The following is a 22,700-nucleotide window of genomic DNA, read 5'->3' on the forward strand; positions in this document are numbered from 1 at the left end:
CTATAGATAAGCATATGGACGCTCACATATGAATAGGAATATCGCTTTAAAGTATTACTCTAACCACAACTTCCATAGTCCAAAACAAGCAAACAAATAAACACATAGATAATATTGTTTTTGCATCAAAACTATTAGTTTTGATGAAAATATAGTGCTATCTATTGTGGAATTCTAAAATGGTTAGAATAACATGTGTTCGTACATAATCAAATGAATAACGCCATATATATATATATATATATATATATATATATATATATATATATATATATATATATATATATGAATATATATATATTTGATTTTTATATATACACAAAATTTACACAAAATTTCACGCGCTCACCTGTTGGCTCTCGAACGTCCACGCGCTGTCTGGTAATGACGCATCAAGCACGTTTAGCGTGTCTGTAAAGTTTGTGGTGCTGCTGGGCTTAACGAGGGTGAGATCACTGAATTCTGACATTGGAGAGAGATAGGAGCCAAAGGACTGACTCTGAGACATCATGTCTCCTCCAAGAACCTCCACATACTTAATGGGCCCGTCAGTGTTGAGCTGGATCTGCAGGTTTCTGTTGGGGTTCTTGTATCCAGAATCGGTTCGCCTGATACAGCAGCTTGAATTTCCGATGCTACTTCTAACGCACTTCACAATCAACGTGAACAATGACAACACCGATAAAACTGACACAGTGCCCAAAGAGATGATCAAATATAAAGTGATTTTACCGCTTTTCTTGTTGGGCTCGATAGTTTTTTCACGATAGTCTGAGATGGGTTCATGAACCCCGTCCTCTATCAGTATATCCACTGTGACTGTGGTGGACTGGATCGGTTCTCCGTTATCCTTTATCTCTATCATCAGTCTCTGAGAGGAGTCATCCTGCTCTGAAACAGCGCGTTTAGTCCTCACCTCTCCCGTATGTAAATTCACGCTGAACAGTGACGCGTCCGTGGCCTCCGCGAGCCTGTAGAAGAGCCAGGCGTTATGACCCGAGTCCGCGTCCACTGCTGTTACCTTAGTAACGAGATGTCCTGTTTTAGCAGAACGGGGCATCCTCTGATGAGGGACAGACCCCATGGATGTGGACGGGTAAATGACACCAGGAGCGTTATCGTTCCGGTCCAGAATAAACACATGAACAGTGGCGTTACTGCTCAGAGATGGAGAGCCATGATCTTTGGCAAGCACTATCATATTAAAGACCTTCATTTTCTCATAGTCAAAAGAGTGCATGCTAAATATACTACCATTTTCTGAGTTTATGTATACATATGAAGAGACAGGTACTTCTCGAGTATTAGTGTCGAGAACCGAATAGACAATTTTGCCATTTTCTCCCGTATCTAGATCTGATGCTGTCACCGATGCTAAAATCGATCCCGGGGCGCTGTTTTCTTTAATATAAACCGAGTACACGCGTTCAGAGAAAACAGGAGGATTATCATTTACATCTAATATATTTACTGTAATGAGTTTGCTAGATACCAATGGAGGTGATCCAGAGTCTGACGCTTTAAGCTCAATGTCATATCTAGGAAACGTTTCTCGATCTAATTGTGAATCTGTCACCAGTGCGTAATGGTTTGAAAATGTTGGATTTAATTTAAAAGGGGTGCCTGGTGACATTCTAAATGTTATGTTTCCGTTTACGCCTGAATCCAAATCTTTAACATTTATTAACGCTACCATAGTCCCAGCGGCCGCATCCTCTCGCACAGGTTTGGGTGAGGAGGTGATGGTGATCTCAGGTGCATTATCGTTCACATCTAAAACATTCACCTGGACTCTACAATATCCCTCCATGACAGGCGCTCCTTTGTCTCTGGCGCGTATGTCAATTTTATATGAGGTGCTGATTTCATAATCAAGATTCTTGGAAACGACTAATTCGCCTGTCACAGGATTAATAGCAAATACATTTTGAATTGCTTCAGGTGTATGTACCGCAAAGGAATACTCAACGTCACCGTTTATACCTTCATCCAAGTCAATAGCTTTTACAGTAAGTATCATTGTACCCGGGACTGTGCTCTCCATTACTTTAACCTCATATAAGTCGTGTTCAAATATTGGAGCATTATCATTTGCATCAAGAATTTTTACAGTAATCTGGGTGGTCCCAGACCTCGCTGGATCACCTCCATCAATACCTGTCAAAATGAGATGGTGCACAGAATTTTTTTCTCTATCTACAGATCTCTCTAAAACTATTTCTGGGACTTTTGTTCCGTCTTTATCTTGTTTTATGTGCATAACAAAATGTTCATTTTTATTAAGCGCATATGTGCGCAAGGAGTTCGTTCCAACGTCTGGATCTTGAGCAGGTTCTAAACGAAACCTTGCTCCAGTTAACGTCGACTCTGGTACCTCAATTGTGTTTATTTCCGACAAGAAAATTGGAGAGTTGTCGTTAATATCTTGAATGTCCACCTCGATTCGATAAAACTGGAGTGGATCCTCGATTATGACTTGTAATGGCAACACACAGCTCGCGCTTTGTCCGCACAGGGGTTCTCTGTCTATTACTTCATTAACAAGCAGCTCGCCATTCCGCAAATTCAGACTGAAATATTGCTTACCAGACTCAGATGTTATCCGTAATTTACGATTGTATATTTCAGATACATCCAAACCGAGATCTTTAGCTACATTTCCAACAATGGATCCCTCCTTCAGCTCCTCCGGTATTGTATAACGAAGCTGTGCGCCTGTCTCGCTCCACAAAACAGCGAAACACAACAGCCACAGCGCCTGCCAGAACAAAATTCTCCTTTGTATTTGAGTCCTCATTTCCAAACACGAAAAATGACCGTTGATACCAGTATCCTGACATACATCTTACGCGTGTAAGCCGTCACAAATATCATGTGACATTTTAAAATGTATAGAACTTATATCCCGTTGTTAAATAAATTGCAGCGAGTGCAGTGCATTTTGTCTCAGGTCTGTGCGTAATGGCTTTCAGCATTATGTCAGAGGGAGGGAGTAGATCCCTTTGTGCAGTGCAGTCCCACTATTGGACAAGGACTCACCAGTCACAACACGAATCAGTCTTAAAGAGGCAGAGCAAAGCCACGCGCAACACCCAAACACCAATATCCAGGTCATGTTTAGCTCACTTTAGAAATATATTGCAAAACATAAATCTGTATTTAAAAAAAAAAGAACATTATGCATTTACTTTCAAATTGTAAAATATTTAGATATATGTTTAGAATGATAATAAATCAGTCAATATGTTATTAAGGGAAGTGAATGAAAACATTTGATGTAGTTATCATAGCACAAATTGTAAAATGATTTGCCCCACTACTGGGTAAGATGTCCCCCATAGGGTCAATTGGTACTTCTGTGAAAATGTTAAAAATTTAGAAAGCATTAATGTACCTGCAATTCCCGGATTAACAAACACCAAACTTTGATATTTAACATAAGTGATCACTATTTTCCAGAGACACAAAATGTGTTTAATTAACCTCAAAACCGTTTGAAATCTCACAAATGTGGATATTCGGATGAAATAACAAAATCAAAAAGAGTGTAGTCATTTATTAAACGTGTTGATACGAGATTTTGTGCCTATGGTCTATGGTCAAGAGGGGGAAAAAAGTGTGGCTGCGTACTATATGCTGTAGAAAACGTCGGTGTTCAAACATGCAACACACGTATGCACAAGTATGAGACCAGAGAGCAGTTTGAAAGTAAAACCCATAATCATAACAAACACTGTATTTTCACCAGAGCTATTAAAACTGCAAAGCTCTTGTAATCTAGCTTTGATGCAAATATAGCGTTGCTTTATGATTATAAAAGTAATTCGAATAATTCGCGTTTTTACATAATGAAATCAATAACGCCATGTAATATAGAATATTCATACATAGCATAATATTCAAAATATAAAATAAACAATTTCACGCGCTCACCTGTTGGCTCTCGAACGTCCACGCGCTGTCTGGTAATGACGCATCAAGCACGTTTAGCGTGTCTGTAAAGTTTGTGGTGCTGCTGGGCTTAACGAGGGTGAGATCACTGAATTCTGACATTGGAGAGAGATAGGAGCCAAAGGACTGACTCTGAGACATCATGTCTCCTCCCAGAACCTCCACATACTTAATGGGCCCGTCAGTGTTGAGCTGGATCTGCAGGTTTCTGTTGGGGTTCTTGTATCCAGAATCATTTCGCCTGATACAGCAGCTTGAGCCGCCTCTACTGCTTTGCGCACATTTCACCAGCAAGATGAAAAACGTCATCAGACACAACAAGGACACAGAAGCCAATGAGATGATCAAATATAAAGTAATTTTACCGCTTTTCTTGTTGGGCTCGACTGTTCTCTCTCTATAGTCTGAGATGGGTTCATGAAACCCGTCCTCTATCAGTATATCCACTGTGACTGTGGTGGACTGGATCGGTTCTCCATTATCCTTTATCTCTATCATCAGTCTCTGAGAGGAGTCATCCTGCTCTGAAACAGCGCGTTTAGTCCTCACCTCTCCCGTATGTAAATTCACACTGAACAGTGACGCGTCCGTGGCCTCCGCGAGTCTGTAGAAGAGCCAGGCGTTATGACCCGAGTCCGCGTCCACTGCTGTTACCTTAGTAACGAGATGTCCTGTTTTAGCAGAACGGGGCATCCTCTGATGAGGGACAGACCCCATGGATGTGGACGGGTAAATGACAGCAGGAGCGTTATCGTTCCGGTCCGAAATAAACACATGAACAGTGGCGTTATTGCTCAGAGATGGAGAGCCATGATCTTTAGCTTGAACGAGGATCTGAAACACTTTGATTTTCTCGTAGTCAAATGACTTCATGCTAAATATGCTGCCGTTTTCTGAGTTTATGTAGATATAAGAAGATGCAGGCACGTCTTGCACTTTAGAGTCCAAAACAGAGTAGGAGATTTTAGCATTTTCGCCCAAGTCTGGGTCATGGGCGGAGACTGAGCACAACATTGAGTCACGAGCGCTGTTTTCTTTAGCGTAAACCGTATACGACTTTTCAGAAAACATTGGAGGGTTGTCATTTACGTCTAAAATGCCGATTGTGACTGTTTTCCCACTAGATAGCGGTGGCGAACCTGCATCAACAGCGTTTAATTCAATGTTATATTCAGAGTAAGTTTCTCTATCTAGAGGACCGTTAGTAACTAGTGCGTAATGATTGGAAACTGTAGGGTTCAATCTAAATGGTGTCCCAGGAGCCAACGTAAGTTTTACTTTCCCGTTCTCTCCTAAATCTGCATCTTTTGTACTAATTAATGAAACGACTGTGCCATTTGAGGAATTCTCAGGAATTGGACTTGAGAGTGAAGTTATAATTATGTCAGGTGCGTTGTCATTTACGTCATTAACCTTTATCTTTACACTGCAGTGACCCTCCATTTGAGGATTTCCTTTGTCCTTTGCAACTATATCAAATTTATGTAAGCTTGCTTTTTCATTGTCAAGTTGTCCTTTTACTGTGATGGCACCAGTTTGTTGGTTAATATTAAACAATGCTGTATCTGATGTTTGGTCTGAAAAAAAATATTCAATCTCTCCATTTAACCCTTCATCTAAATCTATAGCCTTGACTCTTACAATTTCTTTATGGATTATTTCATTTTCATCAACAACAGTCTCATAGAAAGGCTTTTCAAATTCAGGAGCATTGTCATTATTATCCAAAACTACAACAGTGATCTCACATGTGCCCGTGCGCACTGGATTCCCTCCGTCAGCTGCGGTTAATATTAGCTTATGAACAGCCTGTTTTTCTCGGTCAAGAGGTTGCTTGAGTACCAGTTCGGGAATTTTGACCGCATCTTGAGTTTTCACGTTTAAAACAAAATTATCATTTATACTCAGACTGTATGATTTTAAAGAATTGGACTGTACATCTGAGTCAATAGCGCTCTCTAAGAGGAATTTTGCTCCTGAATTAATAGATTCTGGAATGTTCAGTATACGCTCATTAGATTTAAAATTGGGCGTGTTGTCATTAATATCTTGTACTTCAATCTCAACTCGATGCATCTGAAGAGGATTTTCTAAAACGGCTTGAAGAGGCAAAACACACGGGACATTGTATCCACATAAACCCTCTCTATCAATTCTCTCATTCACTATAAGATCACCCTTTTCCACATCCAAAGCGAAATACTGCTTACCAGTCTCAGATGCTATTTGTAGTTTACGATCTATAATCTTAGACCCATCCAAACCTAGATCTTTAGCGATATTTCCGACCACAGATCCTTCTCTTAGCTCTTCTGGAATTGTGTATCGAATCTGCGCCTCTATTGTACTCCAGGGAAGAATAAAGACACAGCACCACCAAATTCTCCTCAAAAAGAAAAGAGATTCCATCATCCCCGGCCCCAAGCTTTTGACGTTTTATCCAAGTTTTCTTAAGGTTTCAAAATATTTGCAATAGTTACATAATCCCAAACAATATATTGATGTCATATTCCTTTTCAGTGTAAGAGGTCCTTTTGATAAAAACGAGTAATTCATGCGTTCTCTGTGCTCAAGCTCAGAAAGATGCCACAGCCGTGGGAGGGAGTGGATCTCTTTGTCCAAGTCTGCACCTCATTGGGCGACTGCGCATTTATCTTGAACCAATCCAGTCATTTAAATATCTTAAAGGGGTAGTACAAGTGAGGCACGGGCAAAGTGAGTAAGAGGAGAGAAGCAAGAATCTAGAAGCAAGAAATTAAAGTATAATATGAAATAATAATTATAATACCATGAAATAATTACAATAATAATATGCAATAATAATAAACATTAATAACAATAATAATATGGTATTTTTATTATTAACGTTATTGTTATGAGTATGATTATCCTCTATTGTGTGTGTGTGTGTGTGTGTGTGTGTGTGTGTGTGTGTGTGTGTGTGTGTGTGTGTGTGTGTGTGTGTGTGTGTGTGTGTGTGTGTGTGTGTTGTATCCACTTTATTTAAATATAGCTTCAGTTATCTTAAACAGAAAGAATATGAACGTGTGCCGTCATGTGGCGACAGAGAGAAGCGCAGCCGTACATGTGTATCGTTTGAGCGGTGCGTGCATTGCAGTGTGTGGAAGTTATTGCTGGAGGTCCAGAATTTTATATTGTAACCAGATCAATTATTAGACGTATTTACATTTCAGTTATAATATTATCACCTTTAAAAACAATAAAATTATAAATATATATATATATATATATATATATATATATATATTCCAATATTAGTCGATAAAATGCCCTTTATCCGTAAAAGAGTGCATGATCCTCTTGCAACAAAGGACTCAGCCATGAGCAGGGGGAGACAGCAAGCAGCCAGAGTGAAGAGAGCGTTTCAGCACCACGCGGGTGGACAGCGCCACACAGGCGGCCTGTTCCAGCAGCTACACTCGTGTGTTCAGAAGGAAGGCATGTATATTCACATGCTTTCCATCTCGGTCAATCCAGACTGTTTGTCTTTTTATCTTCGCAAACATACAGCAGTAATATTTCTTAAAAGTATTTTAACGTCGTTCAGAAGCAGTAGAAAACATTGACTTATTTTCCCCAGGGAAAATTCACATAAACGTCTTGAGCAAGCCACTCACTTACCTGGATATATGCATTTGAAAATCTTCTTTTCGTTTTTTTCTACCTTACGTAACAGCATCAATTAAGTTACAGAGACATTGCTCGTCTATTAATACCTTGTCATGTGCACTGACAGTAGCCGAGGACACTGGACTTTGTACTATGAGAGTTGTTATTGTGTTTCTATGAGTGTGTGGAATCAAAATGGCAATACACATCTGCCTAATGTATTTGGGTACAATGGGGCTAAAAGCATCTGTAGGGAATAACTTTCCCCTTATCCTTGTGTATGAAAATCAAAATGTTGCTTTTTTTTTTTAATGGAGCAATATAATTCAAAATACAGTAAATGTAATGGCAGCTAGATGGGTCTTTTACCTAACATTCTGGATAAAGGCCCCTCATCCCAGTGCAGTCTATAATGATGTTGAGTATTGAGGCAATGATGATGAAGCAAAAATTGTCACCATGGCATGTAGCAATACAATATTTAATTATATTTAATAATATTTATGCAAGTACAAAGTATTTGAGTATAGATTAATAGAACAACTTCTTTTTCAGTTCATTACATTGAGAGTTAAAAATAATAAATATTTGTATCATAATATAATCATAATTTTTTGTCTCAAAACATCTAATAGCTAAATGATTAGCTACATTTTATTAGCTACATAAAGTTTTTAATATCACGTTAATATATAATTGATCATGTTAATAATATTTAATATCATGTCCATGCCCTCAATTTCTTTTTATGTGATGACATGTTGTTTAGAGAGAGAGAGAGAGAGAAAGAGAGACATGTGCATTGAGCCCCACTGTAACCTACATCTGAAAATCCAATTTCATCCTGAAAATATTTAATTAGAAGAAATCGTTTGCTCTAGTACATATAATACACTAAATTTTAGAGTCTTTTTGCTATTGTTTAACACATTTTTATTATACAGAAAAGTAACTTTGCTCTTACCTTTGTTGGTGAAAGCCAGGTAAAGAGGTGGAATGTGCCAGACAAAACGAGGAGAGAAAAAAGATAAAAACATGGTTAGAATTGTAATAATTTATTCATCTGTATTTATATTAATCTGAAATTGATTAATGCAACTTTTTATTATTTTATGATGCAGTGCAGTTTATGTACATCATTTCTACATAAATTGTGATGCACAGCAATTAGTTAGTAGCTACCTCCAGTTTTATCATCTCTACTGCTAAAGGAGGAGATCATGAGCAGTATGCAATCAAAAACAAATACCACACTCAATTATTTTACCAAAAGTAATTGTGCAGTACAAATTTAAGAAAACATGTGAACTGATAATAACACTTATAGTGGTATACACTTCTATTAAGCACAAGAGGGAGCATGGGAGAGACCGAAAGGGAGGTTTAAAGTGTCCATAAAAACATCACCATCCCCCCACAAACACATGGACAGGCTCCCACCCCTATAAGGAGGAAATGGACTGGTCTGACTCAGTCTGTTGTCATAGAAACGTATGTTGTCAAGGGAGTAGTATGTGTGTCAAAGGAGAAATACAGTGTATGGACATGCATATATGTAGGTGGAGTGGGTTGCGTTCAAGCTGTCCGAGCAAACAGAAGCATGAAGTTAAAGGATACAAAATAAGAGGGATTTGTTTAAAGCACTGCATGTAAATATATGTATCACATATGTAAAGAGCTGCAAATATGTGCACACTAAATTCTGAAAATTTGAGCAAAGAAATTTGCTATATTATTTCAAGCTTTTTGATGGCATCAGTGTTTGCATCCAGCTCTGGTAGAGGTTTGAGGAGGCAGAAGCAGGACAAAGACTCTCACTGCAGAGAGAAACGGCCCCTCCTTCCCCCTGGCTGAGAGTCAGCATTCTCACAAACACCACCACAGATCTCATCTGCTGTCTGAGCTTTACTCACATTGATAAGGTTCGAATTTGGAGTACAATTCACTATAGTACATTTTCACTGATCACTGTGAATGTAGATAAATGTTGGTATTTTAAGACACCACTTTAGTACAAGGGAAAATTATTGTGCTAGCTCACTCTTCTATGAAATATTGCTTGTTATTTTTTGCATAATAAGTCAATGATTACATACATATACATATGTACAGTATGTATTGATCAACAAATCAGTGTTTTACAGTTTTCTATAACTATAAAACAGGGAATCAAACATTTTTGGCATACCATAAACATCACAGATGTTTTTTTATGAACATAAATGGTGGACCCAGTAAAGCTTCAGCTGCCACAGAATTGACCCTGAATGATGTTTCAGGTATCTGGTTGTACTCGCACTGCAGAGAAGCAACTCCCAGCATCTATGAGAGTTTAATGCAGAACCCACAGCTAGACCTTCAGCAGCTCTAATACTAATAATGCAATAAAAATCATCCTAAAGTGTTCGTCATTCATTTGAATCCGAATCAAGGATGTCAAATACAACAAACGCATTGACAGCAAAGAAGAAAGCAGAAGAAACAAGACTATTCACTAATTTACTTAACTTAACTTACATAACTTTTTTGGGCATGCATGTGTAGAATGCATAGAAAGGGTTTTGTAATTCCTTATACACAGAGAATGTGTGGTGAGTGTGTCAATTTAATGCACAAAAGCTTACTGTGCAGGGTTTCTATTCAGCACTGGAGGAAAGAGAGACTCATTCAAGAGAGTGAAAGAAAATCAAAGCAGTAAAACTCTATTCTATTCTAAACACTGTATCACTGTAAAAGTACTTTGAGTTTTGTTGTCTGTATTTTAACACTTTATTCAACTTAGCGAGATTATGAAGCTAGCAAATACATTGACTGACCTTATTTACAATCTTCTCACAACAAAGTTTGCATGAAAACCCATCAAAATGGATGTTCATGATGTATCAGGCTATCATAAATTTGAAAACTCAAGTTGATGACTGAAAAGCATGACTGCATCTGATAAACCATTCTATGGACAAATGAGCAACATTTTTGATATTGTATTTCAGTCGATATAGCATATGGTCAAAAAATACACAGATTTTGCATCAAGCGATACCTTCAAGAAAACATTCAAAATTATTTTAGCATTGCCACAATCCTAAACATAATAATGCAGAAATAACAGAATAATATTTGCAGTATTAAATCCCTGATATACTGAGCCATAAAGGAAGCTCTACTTGGAAAGTGAAAAGTATAAAAAGGAGCAAACGTTGAAGCAATATTTATGACAAATCCACCATAAAGCCTAGAAAAATGTATCATAGAATGGTCTGACAAAATCACACAGGAGTGCGACAATATACAAAGCAAAAAAGAAAAGAAACAACTGTGTATTACAATGAAATTGTACTGTATGTATTGCTATAAATTTAAATATCATGATATTCATGACTTTAATAGAGTGGCAGAACTTTCAACTCTGTGCGTGGGTGGAACCGAGTTCACTGTGCACCAACATTGTGATGTGTTTGTGAGACTGAACAAGAAGTTCAATTTCTCAAAATGATATATACATATCAACATCTGCTAACATATAAGGTTTTTCAAATGGATGCCTTAGATTCTTTTCGGGAAAAAACACAAACAAACAAACACGCATAACTAGAAGGAGAGTATAGTTGTAAACTCCTGTAGCAATGAGTGATTATGAGAGAGAGCCTCACCTCTAAAGTCAGGTCATCAACCTCCTGCTCCTTCTTTTCTCTCTGAACTGTCCCCAAATTACTCTGGCTCACCAGTGTGTTCTGACTGTAGGGCCTGACAAACTTCACGTCACTCATCCTTGAATCAGTGGTCCCGCACATTTCATAATTATACACATGCTGTAATGTGCCATCTGCGTAGACTGGAGGGTAATATGGAATAACAGGTAGATTTGCCCCTGATTTATAAAATAACTTATTCTGCCTCCATCTGTAGATTTTCACTGAGATGATTGAAATAATTGAGACTATGAAGAGCAGGGAGACCACAGCAAGAGCCAAGACTAAATAAAAAGTCAGGTTGTCGTTGTATTGTTTTTTATGCGTAAAGTCTGTGAACTCTGACAACACTTCAGGAAAACTGTCAGCCACAGCCACGTTAATGGAGACCACAGCTGAGCGAGAGGGCTGTCCGTTATCCTCCACAACAACAGTGAGTTTCTGTTTGACAGCATCTTTATCAGTCACTTGTCGCACAGTTCTTATTTCTCCATTCTGTAAACCCACTTCAAACAGCGCTCTGTCTGTAGCTTTCTGTAGTTTATAGGAGAGCCAGGCATTCTGTCCAGAGTCCACATCAACAGCCACCACTTTAGTGACGAGATATCCAACATCTGCAGCACGAGGCACAATCTCAGCCACCACTGAACCGCCAGTCTGTACTGGATACAGAACCTGAGGAGCGTTGTCATTCTGATCTTGGATGATGATGTTTAGAGTCACATTGTTTGATAAAGGGGGAGAGCCCCCGTCTTGAGCTTTGACTTGCATTTTGAACGATTTCAGCTGTTCATAATCAAAAGATTTTTCTGCATAAATTACTCCAGTTTCTGAATTTATAGAAATGTAAGATGCCAGAGGTGTTCCATTCAAATCTCCATCGATAAGAAAATATGAAACCTTTGCATTTGGCCCCCAGTCCATGTCTTCTGCTTTGACAGTCAGAATAGTTGTAGATGGCGGGTTATTTTCAGCTATAACGGCATTATATGATTCCTGTTTAAACTGAGGCGCGTGATCATTTACATCAGATATCTTAAGATTCAAAATCTCTTTACTTGAAAGAGGTGGGTGTCCCCCGTCTACAGCAGTTACTGTGATATTGTACTCTGCTGTCTGTTCCCTGTCTAGTTCGGAGTCTGTCACCAGATTGTAATAATTAGTTAATGAGGACATGATTTTAAAAGGAGAGTTCATATCAATAGAACATGTAATCTTACTGTTGTCACCTGAATCCAGATCCTGTACATTTATCATTGCTATAACAGTTCCAGGTGCTGCGTCTTCAGATACTGAACTGGAAAAAGACATTATTGTAATTTTGGGCGTGTTGTCGTTTATGTCAATGACGTCAATAATTATCTCACTCGAGTCAGTCAAACCTCCGTGATCTTTAGCTTTGACTTTGACTGTAAACTGCTTGTGTTTTTCATAATCTATATCACCTATGACTTTAACCTCACCAGAATCCGCATCAATGGAGAACAAAGCTTTTACCGCAGATGTCGCGTGCTCAAAATAGTACTGAATGCCGTGACTAGACTCATCAGCGTCGGTCGCACTGACTTTTGTTACGATTGTGCTTTTAGGAGCATTTTCAATAACTGAGGTTTTATAAGACGATTGGCTAAACACAGGCGCATTGTCATTGCCATCGAGAACAATAATATTAATCTGTACAGTTGCAGACCTTTGTGGTTTTCCACCATCAAAAGCCGTCAGAATTAAGTTATGATGCTTTTTCTTTTCTCTATCTAGGGGAGAATGAAGAACCATATCAACGTTTTTATTCCCACCAGCGCCATTCTGAACATTAAGCTTAAAATGATCGGTGGGCTGAAGTGTATATTTCTGTAGCGTGTTCACTCCCACGTCTGGATCTATTGCGCTCTCTAAAGGAAAGCGCGCACCCAGTACCGCTAATTCGCTGATTTCTTGTTCAATTTTAGATTTTGGAAAGACAGGGCTGTTGTCATTGATGTCCTGTATGTCAACGGTCACTCTATAAAGCTCCATCGGATTATCAAAAATGACATCAAAACTCACACTACAAGCTGATATCTCTCCACAAAGCTCTTCTCTGTCAATTTTATTCTTAACAACCAGATGCCCGTTCTCCTTGTCCAGTCCAATGTACTCATTGCTGTCCGCCGTGAAAACACGCGCTTTTCCAGAAATCAGTCTCTTCGGCTCAAGCCCAAGGTCGGAGGCAATATTTCCAACAAACGAGCCCACTGGCATTTCCTCAGGTATAGAATAACGAATCTGTCCTGTCACACAAGAGGAAAATAAAGCCAACGCGTGTACTGTATAGAGAAATAGCGACCCATGTAACCAGCCTTTTCCTCCCGACTCCATTTTTGATCAACAAAGATCGAGCAGAAACATCCAAAGGCAATATGATAGATTGTATGTGTCCAACTAAATGCACATTTCTCTGGCTTGAAGAGCTTGGAGACAAAACTGAAAGCGGTTTTTCGGTCTTTTTTGTAGCATTCACAGTTATCTGTTGACGATGTTTAAATTATGCCTTTGCATTGGGTTGAAGGGAGGGAAAAACACTAGCTTTATAGGTTGAACAGCGGCACTTAGAGTCCAAATACAGTACTACGGAATATACAATTTCTCGAAAAACCAACACCATCAAGGACTGAAACTTGAAAAAGTGTTAAATATCCCATTTATAAGGTTATACACTGTATAATGTTATGCATAGGCTACCACAAAAAAAAAGAACATGCCTCTGTTAAAGGAGCAAAGAGTGAGAGGGCAGAGATGATTGTGACAAATGCTTCACAAATCTGAGAATCTCAATCTACAAGAGTGCATTGTGTTACTGGGTGGTAACACGTTTAGTTTAACCTATTATTATTATTATAGATATAATAGATATTAAAGGGATATTCCCTGCAAAATTAAATCTGTATATAAAAAAAAGTTTCTTTCATGGAACACAAAAGATATTCTGAAGAACATTCGGAGCCAAACAACATTGGAGCACATTGACTTCCATTGTATGGACATAAAAACACTAAGCCATTTCTCAAATATATATCATTTTATGTTCCACAGAAGAAAGGGTAAGTATATGATGATAATTTTCATTTCTGAGTGGACTATCTTTTCAATTCATTCAGTGGTTAAATTGATTATCATTATCCTGAAGTGACAGCAGCTGTTGTAACACTGTGTAAAAATATGAAAAACTTATTGTACTCATACTACTACTATACTAACAATGACTTTGAGGTTTAAAATCAACATTTCACTTCTGGTTTATTATTTGATTTTGTGATTAAGTAATGGTAGATAAGATAACATACATCAGCAGATTCTCTTGTATAATATGAAATATAACCTATCTTCCAAACATTTACTTAAAACATAAAATAATAAATAGAAATATGTTTATTTAATATCATGGAAACATAAAAATATTTCCTGTTGACTTACTGGACTAACAAAAACTGTACAAAGCGGCACAGTGTATGGACCGACATTGAGCACAATTGTGAAAAAAAAACTAACATGCACACACTGTCTGTTATTTATTATTACCATATTTATGCACTTGTTTCATATTGATTTTTTTTTTAAATTATTATTATTGCCAAAGATAATTATTGCCAAAGATAATTGTAAGTCATAGATTTCAAAACGACTTTAAGCTGTAGTGGATAAATGTGCTGAAATTATATCATAGTCTAAGTTACAGACATAAAAGCAAAACAACACTCCCTAGGCTCTTGTTAATTGAATCTTAATGAGTTTATTTTAAAACATTAAACAAGGTCTCACCTCTAAAGTCATGTCATCAACCCCCTGCTCCTTCTTTTCTCTCTGAACTGTCCCCAAATGACTCTGGCTCACCAGTGTGTTCTGACTGTAGGGCCTGACAAACTTCACGTCACTCATCCTTGAATCAGTGGTCCCGCACATTTCATAATTATACACATGCTGTAATGTGCCGTCTGCGTAGACTGGAGGGTAATATGGAATAACAGGTAGATTTGCCCCTGATTTATAAAATAACTTATTCTGCCTCCATCTGTAGATTTTCACTGAGATGATTGAAATAATCGAGACTATGAAGAGCAGGGAGACCACAGCAAGAGCCAAGACTAAATAAAAAGTCAGGTTGTCGTTGTATTGTTTTTCATGCGTAAAGTCTGTGAACTCTGACAGCACTTCAGGAAAGCTGTCAGCCACAGCCACGTTAATGGAGACCACAGCTGAGCGAGAGGGCTGTCCGTTATCCTCCACAACAACAGTGAGTTTCTGTTTGACAGCATCTTTATCAGTCACCTGTCGCACAGTTCTTATTTCTCCATTCTGTAAACCCACTTCAAACAGCGCTCTGTCTGTAGCTTTCTGTAGTTTATAGGAGAGCCAGGCATTCTGTCCAGAGTCCACATCAACAGCCACCACTTTAGTGACGAGATATCCAACATCTGCAGCACGAGGCACAATCTCAGCCACCACTGAACCGCCAGTCTGTACTGGATACAGAACCTGAGGAGCGTTGTCATTCTGATCTTGGATGATGATGTTTAGAGTCACATTGTTTGATAAAGGGGGAGAGCCCCCGTCTTGAGCTTTGACTTGCATTTTGAACGATTTCAGCTGTTCATAATCAAAAGATTTTTCTGCATAAATTACTCCAGTTTCTGAATTTATAGAAATGTAAGATGCCAGAGGTGTTCCATTCAAATCTCCATCGATAAGAAAATATGAAACCTTTGCATTTGGCCCCCAGTCCATGTCTTCTGCTTTGACAGTCAGAATAGTTGTAGATGGCGGGTTATTTTCAGCTATAAAGGCATTATATGATTCCTGTTTAAACTGAGGCGCGTGATCATTTACATCAGATATCTTAAGATTCAAAATCTCTTTACTTGAAAGAGGTGGGTGTCCCCCGTCTACAGCAGTTACTGTGATATTGTACTCTGCTGTCTGTTCCCTGTCTAGTTCGGAGTCTGTCACCAGATTGTAATAATTAGTTAATGAGGACATGATTTTAAAAGGAGAGTTCATATCAATAGAACATGTAATCTTACTGTTGTCACCTGAATCCAGATCCTGTACATTTATCATTGCTATAACAGTTCCCGGTGCTGCGTCTTCAGATACTGAACTGGAAAAAGACATTATTGTAATTTTGGGCGTGTTATCGTTTATGTCAATGACGTCAATAATTATCTCACTCGAGTCAGTCAAACCTCCGTGATCTTTAGCTTTGACTTTTATTTTAAAATGCTTGTGTTTTTCATAATCTATATCACCTATGACTTTAACCTCACCAGAATCCGCATCAATGGAGAACAAAGCTTTTACCGCAGATGTCGCGTGTTCAAAATAGTACTGAATGCCGTGACTAGACTCATCAGCGTCGGTCGCACTGACTTTTGTTACGATTGTGCTCTTAGGAGCATTTTCAACAACTGATGTTTTATAAGACGATTGGCTAAACACAGGCGCATTGTCATTGCCATCGAGAACAATAATATTAATCTGTACAGTTGCAGACCTTTGTGGTTTCCCACCATCAAAAGCCGTCAGAATTAAGTTATGATGCTTTTTCTTTTCTCTATCTAGGGGAGAATGAAGAACCATCTCGACGTTTTTACTGCCATCCTCACTATTCTGAATGTGTAGTTTAAAATGTTCGGTGGGCTGAAGTGTATATTTCTGTAGCGTGTTCACTCCCACGTCTGGATCTATTGCGCTCTCTAAAGGAAAGCGCGCACCCAGTACCGCTAATTCGCTGATTTCTTGTTCAATTTTAGATTTCGGAAAGACAGGGCTGTTGTCATTGATGTCCTGTATGTCAACGGTCACTCTATAAAGCTCCATCGGATTATCAAAAATGACATCAAAACTGACACTACATGCTGATATCTCTCCACATAGCTCTTCTCTGTCAATTTTATTCCTAACAACCAGATGCCCGTTCTCCTTGTCCAGTCCAATGTACTCACTGCTGTCCGCCGTGAAAACACGCGCTTTTCCAGAAATCAGTCTCTTCGGCTCAAGCCCAAGGTCGGAGGCAATATTTCCAACAAACGAGCCCACTGGCATTTCCTCAGGTATAGAATAACGAATATGTCCTGACACATAAGAAGAAAATAAAGCCAACGCGTATACTGTATAGAAAAATAGCGACCCATGTAACCAGCCTTTTCCTCCCGACTCCATTTTTTAACAAAGATCGAGCAGAAGCATCCAAAAAAGCAAAATGTACGGTCAGTTATATGTTTACAGCAACGTCCGTCTTCGTTCAGGTTAAAGAATCCGGAGACCAATTTTAACTCGATTTGGTGGTCTGATGTAGCATCCAATGTTAGTTGTTGACGCTATCTGAATTATGCCTCTGCTTTGGGTTTTGTTAAAAGGAGGGATACAAGCACACACCAAAAAGACTACAGAGGTTGAACAGCGGCACTTAGAGTCCTAAATCCAGCACTACATAATTGTCACTTAATCAAAAATACAATCAAAGACTTCAAAGAGTTACAAAGCATAAACTTATGTAACATGGCTCAAAGTAAAATAAATAAATACAATTGTTGTCCTCTGTTAGGGGAAAGAGGGGGTTGTGACAAATTCTTCACAGGTCGGAAAGCCTAAAAAATATCGGAGACTGGGAGAGAGATTTGTGTTTAACCAATTGTATCTTATGTACAAGGGTGAAATCTTTATACATGACCATGACGTTCCTAAGGTGACAGTGGAAGATATAAGGCTCTGTGTAAAAAATAAATCAATAAATAAAGTATTTACGTAGGTAAGAAAATCAACTTTTCCTCAGTTTTGGTTTACAATTTGATTGGTCATCAAATGCTTATTAAATGCCAAAATGCATATCACCTGATTCAGCATATTTTCCTCTTTCATTTATGTTACATCTACTTTAAAAAGAAATCACCTAGGCTATACATGTTTAAAAAAAAATGCTCGAGTTGACGGGAAGGGCTGTAACATGACTTTCCACATTTAATTATACTGGGCTCACAAAGACTGCACAAAATGAGACGTGTACCTATACATATGGAATAAGCAAGCAAATGATAGTAGAGCTTTCCTCAGAACTAAGTTTACTTTTCTGAGACACTTTTTAAAATTGTTTTTAACTGATATTAAAGCCATTATTTATTGGTTCATATTTTTAAACCTAAGAAACTTTCAATTTATGAAATGTTTTTATTGAAAAGTGTGGTTGTGCAATATTTCTTTAAAGTAAATGCCACTTTGATATTATTTTATATTAGGCAAATGCAGTACATTTAGAATTATGGCTTAATGTCCAAATAAATTTTAGGGCCACAGTATAAGTGACTAAATTGACACAACTGTCAGAGTGAACAGCACATGCAAACTTAATATCAACGTCATATATTTTTACATCTTTATTAAATTATTTTTACTCAAATTCCGAGTATTTAAATTAGGCATAAATCAAGAAAAAAAAAACTTTAATTTGTAATACATAAACTTGACGAACTTACTGTATATCCGAGTTTGAGACACAAAGCTCAATAAAAATACTGTTTTATTGTATTTTTTTCCATTTGAAATCGGATGAGATGATTTTAAAACATCAAACAAGGTCTCACCTCTAAAGTCAGGTCATCAACCTCCTGCTCCTTCTTTTCTCTCTGAACGGTCCCCAAATGACTCTGGCTCACCAGTGTGTTCTGACTGTAGGGCCTGACAAACTTCACGTCACTCATCCTTGAATCAGTGGTCCCGCACATTTCATAATTATACACATGCTGTAATGTGCCGTCTGCGTAGACTGGAGGGTAATATGGAATTACAGGTAGATTTGCCCCTGATTTATAAAATAACTTATTCTGCCTCCATCTGTAGATTTTCACTGAGATGATTGAAATAATTGAGACTATGAAGAGCAGGGAGACCACAGCAAGAGCCAAGACTAAATAAAAAGTCAGGTTGTCGTTATATTGTTTTTCACGCGTAAAGTCTGTGAACTCTGACAACACTTCAGGAAAACTATCAGCCACAGCCACGTTAATGGAGACCACAGCTGAGCGAGAGGGCTGTCCGTTATCCTCCACAACAACAGTGAGTTTCTGTTTGACAGCATCTTTATCAGTCACTTGTCGCACAGTTCTTATTTCTCCATTCTGTAAACCCACTTCAAACAGCGCTCTGTCTGTAGCTTTCTGTAGTTTATAGGAGAGCCAGGCATTCTGTCCAGAGTCCACATCAACAGCCACCACTTTAGTGACGAGATATCCAACATCTGCAGCACGAGGCACAATCTCAGCCACAACTGAACCGCCAGTCTGTACTGGATACAGAACCTGAGGAGCGTTGTCGTTCTGATCTTGAATAGTAATTTTCACAGTCACGTTATTACTGAGTGGAGGAGAACCTCCATCTTGCGCTTTTACCCGGAAATGTAAATGTTTCAGTGTCTCATAGTCAAAAGAGCGCATAGCTGTAACCAGTCCGCTGTCAGGTTGCACTGACACATATGATGATACAGAGACTCCATTAACAGTGCTGTCTTCTAGAATATATGAAACACGAGCATTCTGATTCCAATCAGCATCACTAGCTTTAACTGAAAATATAGAGAGACCAGGTGTGTTATTCTCCACCACAGAGGCCTCATAGTTAGTTTTCTCAAAGACAGGAGCATTGTCATTCACATCTGATATCTGTAGAGACAGAAAGGCGCTGCTGGAGAGCGCAGGCACCCCCTGATCAGTGCATGTGACACTGATATTGTATTCAGCATCTTTTTCTCTGTCCAGCTGCTGCTCTATACGCAGACTGATGAAATTGCTGGATGATGAGGATGTAAGAGCAAATGGAATATTGTCATTTATGATACAGTGAATCTGGCCATTAACACCTGAGTCTGCATCATCTACTTTCATCATAGCAACAACTGTGCCTGGTGTGGAGTCCTCAGACACTGAGTTTGACATAGAGAGTAAGTTTATCACTGGTTTGTTATCATTAATGTCCAGCACATCAATAATCAGCTTACAGGAATCAGAAAGCCCCCCTTGATCTTTAGCCTGGATATCAAGCTGGTAGTGACTTGCCTTTTCAAAGTCGACTAGGCTATTTAAGGTGACTTCGCCACTATGCTGATCAATAATAAACATTTTTCGCACAATATCTTCTTTGCTTGAAATGTAGTACGTCACCTGACCATTAGATCCTTCGTCTGCGTCAGTAGCACTGACTGTGGTCAGTTTAGTCCCTTTCGCCGCATTTTCAGTCAATGTGGCTTTATAGTCCTTTTGCGCAAATACGGGAGAATTATCATTAACATCAAGTACAGTGACATCTATTTGGACAGTTCCAGACAACTGCGGATCACCGCCGTCAATGGCGGTTAGTAATAATGTAACCACTCCTTTCTTTTCTCTATCAAGAGGTCTTTGCAAAACCATTTCAACTTTTTTATCACCACCTGGTTGACTGAGAAGTTCAAGGACAAAATGATCAGTTGGTTTAAGAGAATAGCTTTGAAGACCATTAACTCCTACATCCGCATCCACGGCTCCCTCCAGCATGAATCTCGCGCCCGTTACAGCTGACTCGCTTATCTGAAAATGAATTCTCTTTTTCTCGAAATTGGGTGGATTATCGTTTATATCCGTGATTTCAATCGTAATCGTGTATAATTCCATCGGGTTTTCCAAAATCAGCTGAAGGTGCAAAGCACACGGAGTCGTTTTCACACAAAGAGACTCGCGATCCATTTTCTCTTTGATGAACAGCAAGCCAGTGTCTTTATTAAGGCCAATGTATTCAGTATTGTCCCCCGTATATATGCGCGCTTTTCCTAACCTCAATCTGTGTAAATCCAAGCCCAAATCCTGTGCGATATTTCCCACATTGGAACCTTTAGCCATTTCTTCTGGAATGGAGTAACTGACCTGTCCGCGTGCCGAATGAAGCAGGCAGAAGGCAAACAATACCGAGTACCACATCACTACACCAAGCATTTTCTCGGTAGCGCCAACAAACCATAAAACGATCTTAACGATTTCCAAATGGAGTGTTCTAATGGAAGAATGTTAAATGCAAATCCTAAGAATCGGACAAAGTAAATGATGTTGCGTTTGTTTCAAGACACTCGGAAATAATAAACGTTCCAAAAGCTTTCCCCTTCTCCTCTCTCACTGAAAATGGGGCTGGGTTTAAAATACACACAGTTACTGTGTTACGTTGACAAACAGCGGCCCTGTGAGTCTAAACCAAGCACTACAAAAAACAAAAAAAACAAAAAACAGCAAACCTGTAGCAGGCAAGGGTTTTTGAAAATGTTAATGAAAACAAAAATCAGGATTAGTGGTAGTAATGATGTTGTAAAAAAAAAAAAAAAGATTTTCTGGAGAAATGCTTTGAATTCAGATGGAAGAAAAACATTTACCCGTTTACTGTCTAATTCAAATAACTGTCATGAATATGTCGCTGTCCAAGATGTGGTGCTGAAAGTAGGGGAGAGCGGGGCACAACCTAACACATTTTGGTTTTGGCTCAATTATTAAAAAAATAATGAAGTTAGATTCATCTTTCTTTTTACACAAGCAACATGCACATCTCTGCTACAAATGAACACTTAAAGTTTTTTTTCTAGGACCTACCATTTTCGTACAGTTGCACTGAAAGTGACAGAAGTCTAAATTACAACTTACCCCATATGCGGGGTTAATTGTAACAGACAGAGGGTTTAGTTGTAACACTTGTGTGAAACACACATCATTCAGTACTATTGTATCTGTATAGTTTGGTATTGTTTGTGCATCTGTATAGATAGATATCCATACATCCATCCCTAATCCAATCATCATTCTGTTATGGATCAATATCATGGATAGAGATATAGGAAAAGGGCTGCAGTTTTGCAATAAATAAATAAATAAATAAAATCATCAAATATTGTAATTGTAATTGAATTACATTTGTGTGTGGCAGCTGCATGTAAAATTATTATTATTTATAATAATAACAGTAAAAGTAATAAAAACGAGCTTAAAATAAAAATTTTAATGGTTTATTGGATTAAAAACAGGCTAAACAAGTGATCAATATATAGTAGACTAAAAAAAAAAATTCCAACATTGTTTGTGAAAGTCCAACAAAGTTAAATATATAAATAAATACTCAAACCTGAAACGTTGTGTGGCTCCCGTTTACATTTGATTATCATTGTACACTTGGCGGCTTAGTTGTAACACTGTGCTACAACTAACTCCGCTGTGTAAAAAATATTTTAAGCCTAGCTAACAGTTGCTAGGAGTTGCTGACATGTTTCATAACGGTGCTATGTTTTAGCCAACAAGACAGTGATTTATGTCAGATAAAGTTAGATTTGGTGACGTACACACCACACTCAGAAACCGAAAAAAACCTATGATGAAATAAATTACTTGCATGGTG

The 22,700-nt window shown here is 38.3% G+C and overlaps 2 protein-coding genes across 27 annotated transcripts in view; both read right to left on the bottom strand.

Annotated features, from left to right (window-relative positions):
* LOC143750046 (protocadherin gamma-C5-like) overlaps positions 1–22,700 on the bottom strand; it is a 124,584-nt gene that overhangs the window by 38,387 nt on the left and 63,497 nt on the right. For 2 of the 26 annotated variants that reach the window (XM_077242877.1, XM_077242874.1), the window contains exon 1: positions 3,934–6,577. The exons of 18 other annotated variants lie outside the window; for them this stretch is intronic. In XM_077242877.1, coding sequence (XP_077098992.1) covers positions 3,934–6,363 — 2,430 coding nt within the window. In that variant the 5' untranslated portion in view covers positions 6,364–6,577. Of the gene's footprint in view, positions 1–349; positions 2,958–3,933; positions 6,578–11,231; positions 13,810–18,883; positions 21,437–22,700 lie in introns of those variants that run through there. 6 more of the 26 variants (XM_077242857.1, XM_077242846.1, XM_077242869.1 and 3 more) reach the window with 5 other exon arrangements.
* LOC143750678 (protocadherin gamma-A3-like) lies at positions 15,045–17,582 on the bottom strand. Its single transcript, XM_077243871.1, has one exon. It carries the CDS (start codon positions 17,463–17,465, stop codon positions 15,045–15,047), a length of 2,421 nt encoding a protein of 806 aa, XP_077099986.1. The 5' UTR covers positions 17,466–17,582.

The sequence above is a fragment of the Siphateles boraxobius genome, unplaced genomic scaffold (assembly GCF_051911475.1).
Source record: "Siphateles boraxobius isolate OS27281-9 unplaced genomic scaffold, OSU_SipBor_1 25, whole genome shotgun sequence".
NCBI lineage: Eukaryota > Metazoa > Chordata > Actinopteri > Cypriniformes > Leuciscidae > Siphateles > Siphateles boraxobius.

Excerpts from the sequence above, each read along its gene's own strand:
- LOC143750678 (XM_077243871.1), bottom strand. The coding sequence starts at position 17,465 with ATGGAGTCGGGAGGAAAAGGCTGGTTACATGGGTCGCTATTTTTCTAT.